Raw genomic sequence first — 22,714 nt, 5'->3', positions numbered from 1 at the left:
TTAAATGTTCAACAAAATTTTTAAAAATAATGTCTACAGGATGTGTGCTCTTCATTTTTGCCAGGAATAGAATGACTCGGATACTTGCACACACACACGCACACGCACACACACATGCACACACACAGAAAACCAATTTTAGATGCAGAGGTGGTAAAATACATTATTATTTTAGCTTTAACAAATTTGTTAGAAAATCATGAAGGAAAGGCTTAAACCAATAATTTACAAAAAAGTGAAAGATCTTCAACTAAGTAAACAATTGCATGTTAAGCATAAGAATTTCTAATATCAAATTTCAATTGATACAAAATCAAAGAATTAGAAAGTATTCTTAATCTTTAGATGGGTCACACAACATGAGATCATTGTTCAAATTAATACTCTGGCATGTTTTGCTCAAAGGGCTTCCAAATTTTATGAAGAATTGTTCATTCACAGCCTAAGTAATCGAAATCATGACATAGATATTTTAAGAAAATGTATGTGTCAGGTATTTCAGATAGATATGATTTAATTAATTTCTATTATGACAGATGGATTGCTTCAGATAAGGTAGGTCAAATATCAGGATTTATTAGAATTTAAGAGCAAGAGATAGTGCATCATTCCAAAGTGTCATGGTTACAGTTGTTAAAAATAATTCATATATATATATATGAACAAGCCATGAATCATCCCTAGTTTGTGAAACTGTTGAAAGAAAGACAATGAATTAAAGCATCTGTGTTTTTGCCAATGCTTGTTCGTTGAGTTGTGAATGAATTTTACAAATATTTACCATCCTGTTGCTTCCAATTCAGGATTCCCTTGAAACAAAAGGATTCTTGCCAAATCTTCAATAATCAAAGGCCAAAATCAGCAGTGTGATTTATGTTTCCTCACTGATATCCTAATGAATATTCATGAGCTAAATTTTAGGCTTTAAGAAAAGAAAACACTACCTTGCTAGACAAATATTTATGTTGAAAATAAACATTTTATAATATGCAATAATAATGATTTCACATATTTCAACATAAGTCAACAATATAATATTTCTGTCAGGAGTAATCAGTAAATTGTTTGAAAACACTATAAGAAAAATTTGAACAATATTGTTGATATAGATAAAATTGGAATTGCTTAAATATACATAATATACCCTCTCAATTTGATGTTAATAAAACTGAGATGATACAGAGTTAGTGAGTTTACTTATTTTTGACAATATTAGTTGTGAAATTGGTATGTTTTTTCTTTTGTGTCACATCAAGTCTTTCAAAATTGATGGACAAGTTTTGTCAAAGTGAGAATATTAAAAAAAAATTGTTTTTTTTTTCACAATGTATTCGGTTCTTGGAATTTTTAAAAGTTATCTGAAGCAACTTGCTCACATGGATCCATCATTTCAATTGCAAATTTTATTATATCTAAATATACATCAAGTATTTGTTTTAAAAGTTTAGTATCTAGATTTTTATATGCTGAAAATATAAAACACATCCTGGATTATAAATACTTTGTAGGGATTAATTATTTTATATTGACTAAAATGATAAAAATTTTGAAATATTGAGTTAAATAAATATATTATTACAATAAAATAAATTATGATAATTCACCCTATTTATTTTTACTATTTTAAATGAATAGTAGGAAATTTAGGATTCCACAGATAGCTCTCATTATACTTCTACTGGATAACAGAAGGAGAAGGAGGTTGAGAATCTCCATTTTCTGGATTGGACAAATTGGAGCATAATGAAATTATTTAACATAGGAAAAAAGAGCAGTTCCTGGATCTAGGCAGGTGGAAATCATATTACCTTTTGTATTTAATGAGTTTCAAATTTCTTAAGGACAGTCTGTTGAGTAGAGATATCTGAAAATTTTATTATATCTAAATATACATCAAGTATTTGTTTTAAAAGTTTAGTATCTAGATTTTTATATCTGAAATTAAAATAAAAGTTTGGTCCTTCCCAGTGAATAGGGATTGTATGATGAGAAAAGAGAATAGCACCAGACTGGAACTCAGAATAATCCACAATATTTAAAGACAAGGCCTATAAAAAAAGGCCAAGATGAATACTTTAAAAGAGGAAGCATCAGTATAGGAAGAAAACAAAAGCAGGTTTCTTTATGGCAGGTAAAACCTTCCAAGCCTATGCACAATATATAATTTTTATTTAGAATTAAGTTTTCAAATTCTATGCAAATAAATTAATGGGTTTTCCAGAACATTCCATCAATGGTAATCACTTTGTTGATGTTGATACCATTTCCGTAACAATTCTTTTACCTCAACAGGGCAAGCAGATTAGAAATCTAACATATCTCTATTTTAAAAGAATGTATTATATTGAAAAACAGAATTATACAAAATGATTCAAAATTCATTAAACAGTATTATTTTCAGTTTGGCTTAGGGTTGTCATATGCAGCAGCTACCTTTTATGAATGAAGTTTTTTTTCCACTATTTAAAAATATATTTTAATATATAACATTGAATATGTAGTGGGAGAATTACTGAAAATGATTGCATACTTCTCTGTAAACTGTAAAATAACAATCAAAACGAGTTTCAATACTAAAGCAAAGGATAATGACCTATTCATGTTTATATTAAATGCTGTTTGTTGTAGACTTTTTATGTTCTCCAGTGTTTACATGTATCCTAAAACAGCAGCTATAAGTTTCTATCAAATTTCACAAGATACAAAAAATGAATACATAATCATATAGAATATATTCAAATACTTATTTTTTACTATATCTTACATGATTTTTGTATACTGGGTGTGATACATAAATTAAATCACCACAATATTCCACTTTTCAGGTTTTAAATAAATCTTGCCATAGTTAATTTTTACTGAATAAAGCAAAGTGATGATCAAATTTAAAGGTGGAAAAAAATCCAGTGGAAACCCTACTACATGAAATGTTCCCTTCTGTATTTTATTGTTGTTGGTGGTTGTGCTATAATAGTGTACAGAATTTTGCCACCTACATGACATATTTTTTTTACAGCTATTTTATCCTGCTTGCCAATAACATTACAACGTAACAGCAGTTTTCACTAGGTAGTCCTATACAATCTAATAAATTTTTAAAGTCGAAAACTTGGCATTGGAAATTATTACATCTCTAAAACAAAAATGTCAGAATCATTCATGCTGTGGAAAACTATTATAATTCCATTTCTATAAACTATGTCAGCCTTGCAAATAATCACTCACCTGTTACATGCCCAAGCACTGAAAACTCATCTCAGAATCCTTACGCCCCCTGTGCTTTTGAAGCAGTAAGAATAGAATAAAGTTCCTGGAATACACCACTTTCATCACTTTCTGCTTCCTTCTTAGTTAACCAAGAAGTAAGTTAAAATAGAACAAGTTAAATGTAAAACCCCCAAATGAGTACCTAAACATTTTTCAACTATGTGATTGGCATATTATAAACCATTTATCTGATAGAAGCCCTGTTACTTTTTAAAGATGTTTTTTTATAGCAAAATGAATCAGTTTAAAGAAAAATCTGACTTAACATGCTGTCTGATTGATTTCCTCTTTATTCTCAAATTAAGAGAAAAGCCAATAATCATAAATTGGCATAAAGTATCAAATAGGCAAAATTTATAGTCAGAAAGACAGGTATATTTTTTAATGATTAGCTCTATAGAAATATAGCCTTCACATGTTAATATAAAAACATATTATGGAATGACAAATAGCTTTAATCATTATAATAATATAATTGGCTCCTGAAGATAAAAAGAAAATAAAAATAATTATCTCTGAAGCAAATTCAGGCAGATACCATAGTAAAGTAATAGACAATGGTGCCTCTCAAAGCAAAGCCTGTCACACCACTTTTATTCCTCCAAAAATATCTCATGCTCAATACAAAAAAGATTCAAACATGAAATATAAAAAATATATTTAAATGTTTCAAATTGAGGAAAATAATTTATGAGGTAAAAATAGCACCAACCAAAGAAAGGAACAATTTGGTGAGTTAAACAGTAACATAGAGGTGCAAAGTTTTCAAAATGCATGGGATTTTAAATAAAGATGTCTTGAATCCCCAATGTTTCATACCTCAAAAAAAATAGATCATAAATTGGGGTGCCTGGGTGGCTCAGTTGGTTAAGTGTCTGACTTCAGCTCAGGTCACGATCCCACTGTTTGTGAGTTTGAGCCCCGCGTTGGGCTCTGTGCTGACAGCTCAGAGCCTGGAGCCTGCTTTAGATTCTGTGTCTCCCTCTCTATCTGCCCCTCCCTCACTCATGCTCTCTCTGTCTGTCAAAAATAAACATTAAAGAATGTTAAAAAAAAAATAGATCATAAAGATAGGAGTTTATGAATGAATTAAGGTAACACATCTTGAAGAAGTGTAAATGTCTAAGAGAAATCGTTATAACACAATCGGTAGCCTATTTTTTTCTTTTATAAAAGTAAGAAACCTGAAACAATGTGCCCATACATTTTGATATAAGTAATGCTTCAAGAGAAATTTCAAATTTTAAAACAAATTAAAAAGACAAGCAAAAGAAAATCGAAACTCTAACAAAGGTCAAGTTAAATGGCACAAAATCAAATGGCAAATTAGAAATCTTACTGGAAAATGAAAGCCTAACATATTATAGCAAAAGATTATACGAGGCAGAGAAAAACACATAAATAAAATGAAGTAATAAGAAAAAAATATATAAAATATCTTAAATGTTAGAAAATAGTAAGCCAGTTAATATTTTGTTGTATTTCAGTATTATTTAAAGCAACCAAGATTTATTATGCCTCTACCTTTAGAGCACTGTGCAAGATTCCATGGGGATGTAACATTGCCAGGTACACAGCCATTGACCTCTCATATTTCTCTGTTACATGAGGGAGATAGAAAATGCATAAATTGATTACATGGCAGGTTGTGGGAGGAACTATAATTCTGATGTATATTTAAGGTTATAATTTTATATATTTAAATTATAAGGTCATGATTTTTATATTTAACCTTATAATTTAAAGTTGATGTGAGGAAAGAAGAGTTTATTTCAACTAAACAGCATCCAGAGAAATGTATCTGAGGAGAGGTAACATTTAAATAAGTTGAAGAGGTAGGTGGATATATTTTAAACTGGGGAGCAGGTTTGTTTTCTTTAAAACAAAAGAATTAAAAATCCACTCCAGAAACAGCATATAGTAGAATAAGAAAACAAAATACACATGCCTACCAAAAAACAAACAAAAAAACCCTCCTAAATGCCAAACTATGGTCACCTATGTGGATAAAGAATATTAAGTTCTGTTAGAATGTTAAGTGTAAATTTATTGAATTGTTTTATTCTGAATCACTGGCCTCTCCACATGCTCCTCATACTTTTGAACTGCTAAAACGTCTCTAAGATCATATAGGAATCAATTTCCTCTACATACTAGGCCAACCTCAACAGCTTATTATCAGATTTAGATTTGGTTCAAGAGCAGTATCAAGAAATCAAGCAGAAGTGAAGTATATCAGTGGTCAAAGAAGAATGGTGATAATTTGTGTTAGAATTTCATTGTTAGTATAGTTGGAGCTTTCCAATAGAGGGTATGCTTTCTTGAAAAATTTGACCAGGAACAACCATTCTGAGAATTGTACAGAAATACATTAGCACCAGAGCTCTTGCATCTACTAGATATTTGGAGCCATCTTAACAAATATTGGATTGGTCAGGGAGGCAAAATAGAATTTCTCTTTTTAAAAAGTAGACTAAACTGGGGTGCATGGATGGCTCAGTTGGTTAAGCATCTGACTTCAGCTCAGGTTATGATCTCACAGTTTGTGAGTTCAATCCCTGCATTGGGCTCTGTGCTGACACCTCAGAGCCTGGAGCCTGTTTTTGTTTCTGTGTCTCCCTCTCTCTCTGTCCCTCCCCTGCTTAATAAACATTGAAAAAATTAAAATAAATAAAAAGTAGACAATGATGAAAATCCGTTCTACATGCACACTCACACACACACGGAATCCAAGCTTGTCATCCATTTACTTTCAAATAAATACTACAATAGTCATTGTTGTTGCAATAGCCATTATATGTAACAATGTATACTTCATAGAGTGTTTACTCATACTGATCAATTTGGTGTCAAGATTATATGAAGTTTACAGAGAATGTAAGAGGTAAAGAAATTGAGCCTAAAGGAAACATAGCACCAAAAGTCACCTGACCAGTAAGCATGTAGCTGGGATTAGAATCCACCTTCTATTCTATCAAATTAGAGACTGAGAATTATAATAAGTGTTTCCAAACTTCATTTACTCCCCAATATATTGAGCATTACTTGAAAATATGTTCTGAAAGTACCTCATAATGAACAGTTCTTTCTGATAGCAAGGGTAATTTATCAGGGCTCAGTACATTTCTTGGATTCTTACTGTAATGATAATGGAGAGAGTGATATTGATATTTTGAGGTTAGGAACTTTAATGCACATTGTTCAAGTAAAAGAAACAATTATATATTCAAAAGTAAAAGTAGCAAAGGTGACTCATACTTTTACATACTGAATAGCTATACAGTTTTTTTAAATAAATTATGTTATTTCCTAGGTATCTGTAGCCACCATTAACAGAGTGAGAAACATGAACTATATAACAGCTGAAAGATTTGGGCAATATAGATTGATTTTTCTGAGTACAGATTGGACCTAAACTAAATTAATGAATTCAATTAACTGTAATCCAATTCAAGTCCCCAAATGTTTATTGAGTGCTACTCTGTTTATAAGGAACTAAGTTAGGTATGGAGATTCTGTGGTAGGTAATTTAAGATTTTTTGAAGTATTCTTTTTAATACAATGTGTCATGATTTAAAGAAACATGATTTGTTTCTTTTACATTTTAATAAATTCACAAAGTTTTCCATGAGGTCTGAGTTACTGAATATAAAGAATAAAAGTAAATGTGAAATGAGACCTTAAACACACATTACAGTTAAGGTTCCCTTCTATTTTAATTTGTAAAAAGAAAAGCAAAAGCAAAACAAAACAAAACAAAAAACCCCAATTATCGAGGAACATTAAATACAATACCTAACTATGGGATCATAACACCTAAGTTTTTTCCACAATACATATTTTTTCCATTCTAACAACAAACTATAACTTAATAAAGGATTCAACAAAGCATGTCCAAATGCTAACATGAGCACTGTCCCTCCGGCAACATAACCAGCCTGACCTTTCTAAATTGTTACCCCTGACTTCTCCTGTTTCTGTTGCCTTCCCTTCATCTTGAAGCATGTAAAATAAATTGTTCTATGTTCAGAAGTAGTCACTCCAGAAAAGAAATAACCTTATCCATGTGAAAGAATTCAGAATTCATCTCAATCTCAGAATTGTTTCTTATCCTCAAAGTTGATGAAATCCTGTTTGGTGTGATGAAAAGAGCAGGGAAGGTTTGGAGCTGAGCGGTCAGGGTTTGGGCCCGATTCTTCTCCACAAGTGAGCTAATTTCCTCTTCCTAAATTGTTTCCTCAAATTTAAAAAGGAGCTAAGTCTATCAAACACTCCAAATAGAGATGCTTAAATGAGAGGCACTCACAGTCTACAGTAGTGGACCAGGAACTTCAGTTTCTTTTCCTGCCATGAAGATGAGAAAGGAAGTGAAGAATCAGATAAAATAGAAGTACCTAGGAACACCTGGGTGGCTCTGTCAGTTAAGCATCCAACTCTTGATCTCGGCTCAGGTCATGATCTCACGGTTCATGAGTTTGAGCCCCACGTTGGGCTCTGTGCTGACAGCTCAGAGCTTGGAGCCTGCTTGGGACTCTCTCACTATTCATCTCTCTCTGCCCCTCCCCACCACGCTCTCTCAAAATAAATAAACTTAAAAAAAAAAAGACTACAAACTTTACTTAAAAAAATAGAAACACCTAATGACTTACCTTACAGAGGGAAGTGTTTTCACATGTAAAATGGACTATTATAAAAATTGAAACGAAGTACAGAAGAAATAATTCATAAATTGTGAATATTTTTGCTTAAAGATATAATTACTAAAAATGCATATACTTCTTATTTTACCCTGCGTTTATCCACACTATTAACACAATTTTGTTCATTGTGTTTAATTTGGGGTTTAGAGAATACTTGAAGTGTGTGCAATGGTTGCATCTTTGAACCAAACACCCTTCTCAGTACTAGCTGAGTTAGCAGATACTTGTTTCAAACTCTGATCTCAACTAACTGTAGCCATTTTCATAGTTATCATGAAGGCTTGGTATATATCTTATAGGTGGCTTCTCAGATTTTCTTGTGTACTGACAATAAACAAGCCAGCATGAAAACCTCCCCCTTGCATCTTGAACAAACAGTCCATGTTATGACACAGTTGTTATATGTAAATTATCATTAATACTTTGAAAGAAAAAAAGAGTTGGAACTTAAGAAGGAAAAACAAAATGAATAGAAAGGCAGTGCAGGGTCCTTTGTATAATAAAGCTTTGTGAAATCTAAAAGGACTGCTTTTTTCTTTGTTATATCAAAGAAAGGAAGGAGCTTAGATGTGGGTTTTGAGGTGTTGGTGGAACCAGATCAGCATATCCTGCAAATTAACTCCCATGCATTAGTATGGGATCTTAATAAATGAAGCTAATGCTATGTATTGTGGAGAGTGTTAGAAATTCAATGGGGTTCACATTATTCCCTCTTTTAGTTGTACCAAGTTAAATAAAACAATTCACGTTACCCAAAGCTGTTTTATCTCAAGCTTCTAGATTTACTTTTTTCGCTGAAGTAATCTAAGCAAGCACAGTAGATAGCAATTTGCATACTTAATGGGAATGCTTGGTTTTGATCTTTCATTAATAGTCAACATTTTGAAGCATAGAAATAGAAAAAAACCCTTTATATGTGTTGTATTAATAAACATGAAATCTGGTTTCATACACATTAAATCTTCATTAGATCACAAAAAAAGTGAGGTTTCTGGAATGTGAAAATTGAGAGGGAGATGGCAATCACGAAGCACAATGTTTGTGCAAACGTTAAAATAATATGACTCATCAAAGTTTGAATTCCGGGGGGGTGGTGAGGAAAATGTAAAATACAAGATCAAATTTAGAGAATGTTCTAACCTTGTAAAGATAGATCATTCTACTTAACTCCTATGTAGCAAAATTGGTATTTTCCAATGCCAGTATTTCTTACTAAACTATCAATACATCCTTCTATTGCTCTTTAAATCACAAACTAAAAACAAAGCAATGCAAAAAACAATCTACTTACATAGGTCTCCAATAAAGACAAAAAATAAAAAACAGAAAACTACGATAGAATCTGTTATATTTATATGTAATTATTTGTTTTTCCCTTTGCATGTGTTGACCTTGGCTCAAGGCTTATTTTTGTGCATCACTAAATGAAGGGGCAGAGATTACAATGTAGATTTGAAAAGCATCGAGGCACCTGGGTGGCTCAGTCCTCAGTCCTTTAAGTGTCCGACTTCAGCTCAGGTCATGATCTCATGGTTCTTGAGTTCAAGCCCCACATTGGCCTCTGTGCTGACCGTTCAGAGCCTGGAGCCTGCTTTAGATTCTGTGTCTCCTTCTCTCTCTGCCCCTCCCCCACTCGTTCGCTCTCTCTCCCTCTCTCTCTGTCTCAAAAATAAATAAAACATAATTTTTTTTTTAATTTGAAAGATTTAACAAGCCAGTGAGGAGTTCTGAGGCAGGAACTAACAGGGAAAAAATGGGTAAGAACAATTTGCTGATCACAAAATCTCTCTACAAATACTGTTATAGAAAAAAACGTGAGATCTTCATTGATACTGGATAAACTAGTTAATATCAGTTGGCTGAACAGATAGGAGTCAATAAACATTTTAAATTGAAATTTACAAGGCAAAATTACGTTAGATTAGATCACAGAATGGGAAGTTTCCATTGGGAAGTTTCAATGTGTGTAGGATGTTAATACTCACCTGTGATAGGATAAAGATTTAATATGTAGGATAAATAAATAAAGGTGGTATGAACTATATTGATATTTTATGATAAGAGAATCCCATTGAAGAGCTAAACAATTTTACAATAACTAGATTGTTTTGCTATTATGTTCACAGGAAACCTACTTCAACATAAAGAGTGTCTTGTTTTAGGGTAGTGACTAGATCTTCATCTCTGTATCCTAAACATATTGACACATATTGGCCCTCAATAAATGATTGATCGGTGAAGGAATGTATTACTGAGTCCTGGAACTGATAAATACACTACTGATTATTTCTGTGAATATGAAATCTACTGATCTCAGTCTCTTTCACAACTCCTAAATTAAACTGTGTCAAGGCTAGAGTATTTAATTCAAAATAATACTGTTCTAACAAAAGGCTTACTAAACCAAACTGAACTTTAGACCAAAGAAAATGATGCAAACATTTCGGGTAATATTTACGTGAAACAGCACAAGATATAACCTAATATGTCTAACATCTTCCAATGGCTTTCGAGGCCTCTGAGAATTTTGCTTTTGAAGGAATTACATAATTAGAATATAGTTTTTCTAAAATAGGGAGATTTCAATAATCTATGCAAGAACAGGTAAAATAAGTAGTAATCTTCAACATATTGAAAAATGGTTAATTTCTAAGGACTTGCATATTGGCAATATTTAAAAATTAAGTTCAAATTGTCACTTCTGATTTTCATCTCTTAATATATTAATGAACACTGCCAAACTAACATAGGTATTAAAGATTTCCTGGAACGTTGCTAGAAAATTGATTTTAAGAGTTTCTCCGTGGCCTCCTCTGGAAAGATTTAACAGATAAAAGAGCAATCAAGTACTAGTTGGATTTATAGATGAAAATTTTTCTTTGAAAGCCATGAAGAAACCATTGCACATGAACTCAATACAGGCAACCATAGGCCTGTCAACATTTCTGTTGCAAACTTTATTTAAGAGGGTTTATCATCTCCATCATCTTAGAAACTATGAAGCTGTAAGTTGGCACACAAATTAGCAGCATGGATGCAAATTTGTTTACACAAAACATTTGAATCAGTTCAGCTGTTTTGATTTAGACATCAGCCAAAAAACCTTAACTCGGAGTTTCTCCATATATGTGAACGCTGAGTAAATATTTTGTCTAGACTATATAGTTCAGTCAGTTGGAGCACGGAGCCAATAAATCCAAGGTAGCACGTTTCATCTCCAAGAGATTTAATTGTATTTATTCTGCCTCCTCTCCTAACTTTGATCCGTTATCTTGCAAATGCAGCTTTTAGCAACACAGAGTTCAATATTAGAACATGCAGTTAGATCAGCATAAATACATTACAAACATTTGGGGGAAAATTCAAATTACACCTCCAATCACAGATTTGAAAGAGTCATTCCTATATATGGAAATCTACTTTGTATATTAAAACTAAAGTCATTTCTAAAACTTACAAATTACCTGAAGTTGAAGTCTTGTAACAGTATCTTACTATGTTTTAGTAGAATAGCAACAGCCTAGATTCATATTCACTTCTCTATATTAACACACTCATGATAAAATACAACTTAAAAGTATATGTTTAAATTATTGACTGGTTGGTAGATCTCAGGTGCCTATTATGGTATTGTAAGAGGAAATGAAATTAACGTTTTTTTTTCTACAGGTTTCTTTGAAATCAGACAGTACTTATAGTGTAAATAAGCAAACAAAAAGTAAAAGATATGTCCCTCTAGAAAGCTAATATTTGAGAAATTAGAATAATATAAAACAATAAAACAGAGCTGATAATTTTATTAAGTAACTGTGAAAGAGAAACAAGGGGCTAATGGGAATGTGAACAAGCCCAAGAAAAGGAATTTTAATTATCAGTTTCCCCTTCCCATCACCAGGATCAAGAAAAAAAAAATATGTCAGTTTGTAACTTAAAATTTCAATAAGCTGAAGTGAATTATTATAATATAATCAATTTTAAAATGGAGAAATTGGTTGATAGTCAATTTCCAACATTAAATAAAATTTGGGAATGCATAATTTTAGGCAAGAGAGTAGGAGACGCATTTTGGGTGTACTTTTATCCCTGACTTTTGCCAACTTTGGAGAAATCTACATCTAGCTGTTGTAAGATACAAAATTATTTTAAATAAGGATATTCCATTAAAAGGTATCCAATGTAATAAGCTTACTCTATGAATAATCCATATGAAGGTATTTTTAAGATACCTGAGCTTTAAAAGTAAAAACATGGTTTAAAATGAGGTCTCTAAAAGTATATCCACAAAGAAAATTTTAATAATGCAAGTAAGAAAAAGGCTAGTTTATATTGGAAGAGTCAAAGTTCACAAAGGACAAAAGTATTTTTGTTACATATAAAAATAAATTTTATCACCTTCACAAAAAAAGGTAACAGTAATTTTGAGTACTTGAGTATAGTTTACTACATACATAGGTGTATTTTTTTTCTTTTGTAGATGATGGTGTATATTTCAGTGCCCCTATTTAATTTCTATGTTAATCTTTAAATGGAATGCTGTTTCTCACCAATATTATTTCATTTAGGTCTCTGTGTCTCTCTACATGATTACTTCGGGAAGTACTGCTTAGATCTGGTCATGATTTCGGTTAGAGAGTGGTCTTTCCTCTCAGGGATATTTATTCCCATAAACCAATTAGGATTATGTGAAGAGAGACATGTACTGGACAGGGAATTTATTTATTCATTCATTCATGCATTCATTCATTCATTCATTTAGAGAAAGAGAGAGAGAGATACCACATGAGCATGTGCAATTAGGGAGGGGCAGAGAGAGAGAGAGAGAGAGGGAGAGAGAATCCCAAGCAGGCTCCACACAGTCAGCATAGAGCCTGAAGCCTGGCTCAATTTCACCATCTGGAGATCACGACCTGAGCTGATATCATGAGGTGGGTGCTTAACCGCCTGAGCCACCAGGAGCCCCTGATAGGGAATTTAAAGACTGTTTTATACACTCTAAATCTTGGCAAGTCACTTCATTGCTCTGACCTGTCTCTTCTTTATGTAGCTATGCTCGTACATTTAGTTAGGATGTAATGATGGAATGAAGTAGACTATGTGGATAGAGCTTAGATATGATTTTTTAAAGTGTATTCCTTTGCCCTGACAAATAAATCTGATGCACATTCCCTGACTATTAGACACTAGACTAGATACAAGAACTTTCACATCATTAAAATTCTATAGAACTGAATGGAAGATTAAGGTACCAAATGGAACAAATTTATTTGCCATGGTTTACAATACAATTCGTAAACAATTTTACATCCAAATATTATTTGTGAAGTTCATAAAATCATCTACATTCATAAATTTTATGTTTTACTCAAGAGTATTGGGTTAGGATCCAAGGATTATAAATTTTGGTTCTGTGTGTGTGTGTGTGTGTGTGTGTGTGTGTGTGTGTGTGTGTTTAATGCACCAAATAGTTTTATATCTATCTTATAGTGACATACTTGTGTATTATTGTGCATTTACTTCACTCACTATTGCTTATAAAACTAAAAGTATCTTTCACATCTGTCATACAGGATCATTAAAAGAATAATTTTAGGCAACTTAAGGAAAAAATGTTGAAGATTTTAATACAGAATTTATGTATTATGTAACTGTGAGATTATATAGGTTTACATACCTAGTATGTATGTATATACTGAATATTAATTTTAGCCTTTCTTTTAAATTAAATTCTCAAGGTCTCAGGTTTTTCCTAAGAATGAAGTTTAATTAGTAAGCTAGTCACTTATAGTTTCAACTTTTAATACGTTGATGAGTTTCTGAATGCCTTCTCATTTCAGATTTCACTCAACAACTAGCTAACCTTATGCTCATGGAAAGTCATTGTACATCTCTGGCTTCAGGAAATGTGGATAATTTGTAGATGGAGATAATAATCTGTACATAGGAGATAACAGCCATCTAGCAAGATGCTTTTTAGAATTCAAAGCAGGAAAATGAGGTAGAGAACCACTGTTTAAAATGTAAACAATATACTTTAACAGAGATTTCTACATTAAAAAAAAGATAAAACAAAGAATGCTATCTTGGTAATATTTCCCCAAACATAACAGTGTCTTATGTCCTGTCTCTATAGGAAGCACCTCTCAGCATTATGGAGTCAATCTGATGGATTTAGTCTAGTGGAAAAGTACAGCATAGTCCTAGATTTTTGAGATTTATTAAATCCATTTCTGCAGAATTTTTCCACTTATAAATTTCCTTTCAAAGTGGTATCCAACCGTATTTTAAAACATGTCATAGTTAAGAAAAAACTTTATCATTAAAACTATATAATCATAAATACTCCTTTAAAATCTGCTAACGTAACACAAAGGAAGTTATAACTTTGAACATTCAAAACTTGGTTTTTAAGAGAATCACTCATTACTTTTTATATATTTCAGTCACTTTCTGAACATTTAAACACCTCAAATTTAGTAGTATTCATTATTTTGGAAAATTTACTTATATCTTAGAAAGAGTTTAAATATTTCATATATCACTAAAATTGAAGATAATCTCTAACATTATCAATTGTTCTTATACTATTAATATTTCTCAAGTGTACTATTATTTATATGGTACTGTTTTGAACGACACCATTGTCTTAAATAGATCACCTGAGAGAAATCTGTGATGTAAGTGCAGATGAGAGGGGCTGCATAAATTTTATGCTAATATGGCTTAAACATAATTAAAACATGAGAATAAACTCAGAACAGATTTTCTAGATTGAAAAGCTTATAAATAAGAAGTTGTGTCTAGATTATAAGAAATAAATAAGAATTTAATTTTAAATACTCTTGCTTAAAGTTCTTTATGAGACATAAAAAAACAATACACTGATTTTATTTTTATAGACTTGTAAGACTTGTATAGATTTTATTGAAGATATGACTAGTTATTTCTCTGATGTACATATTATATCAGCCTCAGAAAATATTTTCATTCAAAAATTGTTTCGTTTTTTCGCCTGCAAAACAAGTGGTTGACAATTTCTAAAAATTATAACAAAACATATATATTATATGTATATATATTATATAATCACTAATATTTTTATATGGTACTTATTGATACATGGTACATAAATATTAACCTTTGTGATCGTCTCCATTGATGTCATCTAAGCAAACTCTGTTAAAACTGAGAAGATATAGTAGAAAGAGAGTTGAACATGAACTTGAATGCCAGATGGTCTTGTCTCAGTTCTAGAGCTAATGAACTTTCTTACCTAGTAAAAATCACTTGCCCTTTTTAGGCATGTGCATTTCCCGGATAAAATAAGAGCAGTTAACTAGTTATATTTAAGAACTTGCCCAGCCCTGTAAAATATCACAATTTGTGACAAGATGAATCATCAAGTTCAGTAGGTATTATTAATCAATTGATATTAAATTAAAGTTCCTATGTAGGGAATGGGATTAGCCCAGGAACAGGGGTAACTTTTTTAAGCTATGGGTCTGCCCCTGTTACATGGTGCTAGGTCCTGAAGTAACTGTATTAAGTATGATGAGCAGAAGTTTCAAAGTGTTTCTCCAATGTATAATAGACTGGGAATATGGCCAACGTGAAATAATAGCTAGTAAGAAGATGCCACATTTTTTTATTTGCTGCTATGTACAAGTTAGGGCTACAAGTTAGGGTTGAAGTATGAGGGAATTCACACTGGCTTTGCACATGAATGTGCGTTGAATAATACTAATGATAGCTACCAGTGTCAGATACCATATATGTTAAATATATAATCTCCCTTTCCGTATAGACCTGCTGATATGGTACAAACTCTTTTGGGTGTATGTGTGTGTGTGTGTGTGTGTGTGTGTGTGTAGATAATGGAACTGAGTTTAGGAAAGTTGAGTTGCTAGTGCAAACATAACTGCTTGGCAAAATTATTATTTGACTTTAGGTCTCATAGCTCGAGAACTCTTGCTCTTTATTGTAGTGGGTCTCAAACCATAGAGCACATCAGAATTATCTGGATGACTTATTAAAAACACTAATGTCTGTGCCCACCTACCAGGGTATCTGTCTCAGGGCCTAGGGTGGGCACCTGAGAATTCATATTCCTAACAAGTTTTCAGAGGATACTGATGTTATTTGTTCAGGAACACTTTGAAAATCACTGCAGTGCAAGTATTTAAAAACTGATAGAATAACATTGCGATATCTAATACCACGTGATTACCACTGATATAATTCAACTATAAGCTGTATGACTCTAATGTTGTAGACTTTTTTTAGAGGAGATTTCAGATAGGGTTGTTGTCAATAGGCCATGATTATATAGAAAATATTACTCCTTGGAAGCTTCAACCAGCACCAAGCAATAGCTTAGCAAAGGACTTGATGGCATGAAATACATTTGATGGCTACAAGATTGGAAGTTTGAGAGACCAAAGGATGACCATCAGCCGTGAGACCCCTGAATACTGGAAGGTATTCAACAAATTGATTTTTCTCAGTGACATTTGTAGAAGTGATATTCCTGATGAGAATGAGAGCCTTATAAGAGGCCCAGTTCTGAGAAAATCTTGTAGACATGAAAATTGATCTCTTTGGAAAATAACATGCATCACCCACCTGCTCACTCTAAGAGAAAAGATGAATTTGGTAACAGTCGTGTCTGTCCTAACATCCTTAATAGACCCCATCCAGAATTCAAATCAGAACTGCCACTGTGTCCATAAACTACACTGTCCTATGAGTAAAGGTAAGAGAGGAAAGAGGTACAAAGGGAAGCTATGTTTAAATGGATCTATAGACAAAATGACCTCAAGTTTTATTTGTATCTCACACATTTTCTTAATCCTACACATTTTTTCTAATTTCTTTTACAATCATTTTACTTCTAATCTTTCAAACACTGGACTTTAAAGTACAAAATGGCATATTTTCTCAAACAGTCATGTTGCCTAAAGTAATCTAAAGTAACAGGTTCCTTAGTAGACACCTTGTTGGGTGCCTTCCAGTAATTTTTCAAAGTGGACAAAATATTGAAGCCATTTCTGGAGACCCTGATATTAAGTAGAAGGAAGTCATTTTTTGGTACACAGAAATAAGTCGGAGACCACTAAAGTTCAGTTTAGTATCTTTCAGGTATTTGTATTTGAGATCTTAGGCAAATACCTTGCATTGGAAGGTTCCCACATGAGTACAAAGACATTAGTAATTGCTCTACCTCTTCTATATCCCACTTGTGATTGAGTTTTACTACATTTAGAATCATGTATAGATGCCATTTGCTGTTGCTTTATTATTTCATGTTTCCTTAGATACTAAACTGTGTGTTCAAGGAAAAGACATGTATACTCCAGATTCTATTCCACTGTCCCACAAATAGTAAGGCTAATTAATATCATGAAGAGTAAGAACAACTCCTGCAACTAAGTCTATGCTCCTAGAGTACTTTATTGAGTAATTCCATGCCTTTATTCCTTGAAGGATCTCAAAGAAGCTGGCATTAAGTTTGCAAGGGGCTGAAACCTGCTCCTGAATTATTTCTGCTCACACACATTTCTTACACTGGCTTGATGCAGCCTTCCCCTCAGCCCCTCGCCAGTCCCCCAACACCGAAGATTCCGGAAAACACGGTGCTGCAAAATGACCTTTCAGAACAATTTCTAGGAGGTAAATGTCCAAGGGGAAGTTCAGCTCAGAATTCTGGGAGCTGCTCAACCCTTTTCTGGGCGGCAAATTGGGTTGGCTTAGCAAGTAGGTGGTGTCAAGCACGTGTTCATGGGGAAGGGAATTCGCCTGATGCCTGAGCCCATCTTTCTTCAGTCGTCCTGCTTCATTGTTACTCTGCAATGTGCTGCAACCCCCTTGTGCCTCCAGCTTTTAGCCCTGAGCTGGCCATTCCAGCGGCGCTGGTAGAGGACCACACGGTGACTTGGATGACCCCATGCTGTTTCATTTCTGCCTTTTCCCCTAGGTTCCAACTAAACCCTTGTGCCTCCTGAACCCTGAACAGGACTATCTCCTGTTTCCCTCCCCCCCCCCCCCCCCCCCCCCCCCCCCGCCAGAGAGCTGGGGTGGGGATGAAGGGATCCTAAAAGGGCAGCAGGCCGTTTACTTGCTCTCAAGAGTGAGTTTTTCGAACTCCCTAGGCGCCTGTCACTGGAGAATTTGAGTGAGGGGAGCGAGGCGGTCAGCTTGGGGAAAGGGAGTTTTCTCGGTGCCCCCACCGGAGAGCGCGACAGCGGTGTCCAGAGCACCACCATCTAGAGTTCGGAGAATATAAACGCACTGTTACCGGCCACGCATTTCCACCTCGGAACCCACACCCACGCGCCCACACGCTCCCGAGGCTTCCCGAAGGCCCGTTGGTGTCAATCCAGGTGGATCTCCTCCTCCCAACAATACACACGCACGCACCAAGGCCAAGTGAGGCGCTCGGTTTCAACCTCTGATGGTTCTTTGAAATTTCATGGAGTCTGCCCTTCTAGAAGAAATTAAGTATTCCCAAACAACAAGACTGAAGGATACCCGGTCAAACTGCAGCGGGACCCCTAACTCGAACACAAAATATTACCTCCCAGCACAAGACTCAAACGTGCCAAACTAAAGGGAAGGGTTTTGATGGCTGCGATGGAGGGGTGGGGTGGTTGTTTGCTGTTCTTATTGTTGGGTGAGGTCTTTAACTCACTCCACCCCCTTTTGAAAAGCCCCCTCAAGACAGGACATTTTCTGCCTGGTCTCACTGTTGCCTCGAGGGTGAGGAGTGAGGGTATCGAGGCTATCAGTCCCCGAAGACACGCAAGGGTCTGAGACTTCCCTCGGGGCTCAGCCACCCTGGCTTCCGTGAAAGGCACTTCTGAGTTCGCTGAAGAGAGTGTGAAACCCGCTCTTCCAGAAGGAGCTCTGTGTCGGGAGTAATATCTCCTTGGAATCCCAGAGCACGCAGAAACGTGGATCCTTCTCGAAGTCCGGGGCCTGCCAGAGGCCCTGGAAGTACGCCCTGACGCAGGGCGTGGAACGCAGCGCACTGGCTGGAGCCCACCTGTCGTCCGAGGTCAGTGCCTTCCGGTACCTTCGTACGGTTCCTGCAGCTTTGCGTGGTACCTTTTGCTAGGGTTGCGTGATCCCCCGAGACGGAGCGTGGGAAAGTGGCCCCGAGTGTCTGCTTACGTGGGCGGGACGTTTCAGCACGGCTAGGAGATTCACAGTTTCTATCTGAGTGAAACCTCAACAGACACGCTGCAGCTGCAGCTGCAGGCTGCATTTCGGAAACCTCTGCCTGACTGCGCGCGAGCGTGCATGTGCGTGTGTGTGTTACAGCCTAAAATAGGCATGCATCGGGTCTAAGCAGCTCCCCACCCCAATTTAGTGTCCTCCGTCGGCCACCTTTTATTTGAGATCCTGACAGTGGAGATAAAATGGCCAGATAAGGCTGGCTGTCATTTCAACCCCATAGGAGCGGTTCAGGCCTACCACAGAAGGCCACTTTGTCTTCTGCTCTGAGGCGTTTCCTCCCACTGAGCCTCTTTGTCGCTGTTTGCAGGCAGAGGTGAGATACGAAGTGATGAAAAGTATGGGCAGAAGGTGGAATTCTTGTGGCATGAGCTTTTCGCGTGGAAAACCGCGCACCTCGGACTTCCTGAACACTCCTGCTATCCTGGAATAGGACCTGCAAAGCCCTTAAAACGCCTCCCCGTTCTGAGCTTTCCCGTGGGCCTGAGCGTCCAGAAGAAACAGCGTGGAAAACAAACTGGGGCATAGACGTTGGGGGGAACACCATTTAAGCGATTTCAGGAATCACGGTGTTAGGAAAGCCTTGAGGAAAGCCTTTCACTGAAGTGAAATTAGAATAAAATAAGAAGAGGGGAAAGGGGAGGATAAGCAACTGTTAAGATAGGCACCACCCGCCGCTAGGGAACAGGTCTAAAGCATACAGCCCATGTAAGTTTGTTTCTCAGAATTTGAGGACAGCGTTCAAAGTTGTAAAACATAGGGGAAATCTTCCGAGTGGCAGGTAAGTGGAGAAGAATCTTATTACCATTAAATGTTATCTAAATTCCAAAAAAAAAAAAAAAAAAAAAAAAAATGGTTTTGAACGGGACCAAAGCAGAGTGTGACACACTCCTTCTCAAATGCCCCTCAAACTGGAATATACTCAGTGGAGACCAGTGATCTCAGTCCAAAGTCCAGGAGCTGTGAGGAGAGGAGAGGGGTCCTGTTTCCAGTGCCATTTAAACCAAATTAACGCGCCCTTCCTTTCAGTGGCGCGTCTTATTCGGAAAATACGGTAGGTGCGGGCAGCCGGGCGGTAATTGCAGGCTGCGCGGTTCGGTGTTTGTCAGGCTGGCGTGCTCGCCCTGCTTCGGAGACTCCCTCCCCCCATCTGCCCCTCGAATGTGTTTTCGCTCAACAGGTATCACATGAAAACTCGCACTTAACCCCTGGTCATCCTCTAGCAAGAGCCACCCCAACATTTTTTCGTGCCTGGACCTGCTGCTGCCTCCCTGCGCCTCCCCCACGCGGAGCGCGCGTCTAGCAGTCAGCCCCAGGGCCATCCATGAACCACCGACTCCCTGTGGCAGACGAACTAAGCATAAATGTGAGGCTCCTCGCACGTCGAGCCGGCGACGGAAACGAACCCATTGTAAAAGCAACCCGAGACACGTTTTGTGCACTAGGCAGTGTAGTTACGCCGCTGAGGACAAGCGTTTTGCCTTAGAGCTACGCTGGAGGCTCCAGGAAAGGGCGGGGGGGGGGGGGAATCAAGCTTTAAGGAGCAGGTTGGGATTACAAGACAGTTGCTGCCACAGACACCGGAGGCGACTTCCTGGCATTTAGGGATGTAAATTAAAATTCGAGACATGCCACCCGTGGTTGCTCCTAATAGAAGGAGAGGTAACCCCTCCAGCTCCCTCCACCCAAAACATGAATTATCATTTCCACTGAATGCAAATGGACTGCCTTCTGTGGGGGGACAGCCAGCTGCAAGCTGGACAATAAACTGTTTCATAGAGACGCGGCCCGATTGCGGTTCAGAGAGGCACTCCTTTACAAAGGAAGAAGCGTCCAGTTTGTGTTGACAGCCGTGGTGCGCCTGGGCCAAAACACCCCCCACCCCCCACCCTCCACCCCCACCCACCCCCGACACACAAGACACCCGAGATTTGGAACTAGCTTCACTGAAAGCGACATCCATCGCATCTATTCGAGCTGCCATGAGTATGGGGAGGTGATTTTTCAAAAACGATGGCATGAGTCATAAACATCTCCTGAGTATTCTTTGCAGCAATTAATGGGCGGCAGGGTGCAGGAGAAGTTGTGGAACAGAACTGGGGATCTATTTTCTCCCCGAGGACAGCTTTGCTTCCAATGATTCCGACTGTCCCTTGCTTTCCTGCTTAGGAATACATTTTACATCCCACCCACCCCCTCCCCTTGTCTGTGCATGTGACACTCACTCTACCTGTCTGAACGCCGAGACTTGCTGGGGATTTTCTTTTTGGTCGTCAGCTAATGACTTTCCTCCTACCTTCATTCATCCCCAAAGGTGGATCCTTACACTTCGTGGCGTCTCAGACCCTTTTAAAGCCTCATTTTAAGCCAGTCCTCTACCACAGGACCCAGGGAAGCTCCTCTACCATTTATCAATGCACAAGAGCCCACGTAGTAATAATTCACATATGCATTCAGACATTTGTGTTAGTAGAGGGATGCTTGGAAGACCCCTGTGCCCTAATGCATTTAACAGCACATTCCTGGTATGTCAGTAACTTTGCGCCCTGAAAGGGTTAAAAAGCGTTTGCACGAGTGTCTTTAATATAAATATTCTAGCCCAGGCATCAAACCCCACTGGTTTCAGTAGAAATCAACGTAATCCTCACCACCAAGTAAAGTCTTGCAGAGGAATTCTGCCTGGATATCCACTAGTTAGAGGCTATACGAACCAACTCACGTATTCGTTTGAGCATACTGCAAGAATATTTATTGAGCACAAGCTCAATCACTGCATTGAACGCCAAATCTGGCAAGCAAAATGCATTTCCTATGGGGGGGGGAGAGCTGTGAATCAACTCCTTCTTCAGTATTATTATCATTATTTTATCGGTGCAAATTGCAAAGTAAGCTACCAGCCTTTTTCCGGCGACAAGTCAGCTCACCAACATACAAAACAGGGGGGACCCCCGAAAGCAGACCTACCTTTCACACAAGACACCGTCAATAAAAAGACGAGATTCCAAAACGTAAATCCACTTTTAATCCCCATTTTCTTCATCAGGATGAAGTCCAAGCGGCCACATTTAGCGCATCTTCTGGTGCCAGGCTCCCGGGGTTTGGATTCCTTTGCTCGGCTTTCCCCTTTGCGGATCCCTTTCATATTATTCGCGAGCTCCTAATTCCTGCTCCTCAGCCCGGCGCAGTGGAGTTGTTGCTGTTGTTGGTGCGCGGTCACAGCTCGGAGTGAATGGTGTTTCTGGGATACCACAGCAACCTTGACGAGGACTCAACCATCTCTCCAACGGGGGCACAAAGTCTCTGCTACTCTGGATTCTGTCTTTTCCTGTGCTTTTTTTTCCCCTCCACCAAAATCTACCTCAATTCTAGCTCGTTATAGCAACCACCAGAAACCACTAGTGAGCTGCTTCTTCAAGCCCAGCTCCGCTTTCTGACAAACTCCCCACAATATTTGAAATTAAGGGGCTTGGTTTCTTTTTCCCCCCGAATGGATCAATTCCGCCTGTAAAAGCAGCCCG

General features: G+C 36.7%; 1 protein-coding gene across 1 annotated transcript in view; it reads right to left on the bottom strand.

The window, feature by feature from the left end:
• The window catches only part of CSMD3 (CUB and Sushi multiple domains 3), a 1,276,067-nt gene extending 1,253,695 nt beyond the window's left edge, over positions 1–22,372 (bottom strand). The window contains 1 exon segment of the mRNA XM_030304305.1: positions 22,161–22,372. Coding sequence (XP_030160165.1) covers positions 22,161–22,338 — 178 coding nt within the window. The 5' untranslated portion in view covers positions 22,339–22,372.
• Positions 22,373–22,714: the final 342 nt, after the last annotated feature.

Source organism: Lynx canadensis, chromosome F2 (genome assembly GCF_007474595.2).
Source record: "Lynx canadensis isolate LIC74 chromosome F2, mLynCan4.pri.v2, whole genome shotgun sequence".
Lineage (NCBI taxonomy): Eukaryota > Metazoa > Chordata > Mammalia > Carnivora > Felidae > Lynx > Lynx canadensis.
Note: the sequence above shows the minus strand (reverse complement) of the source record. Positions and strands in the feature narration are given on the sequence as shown.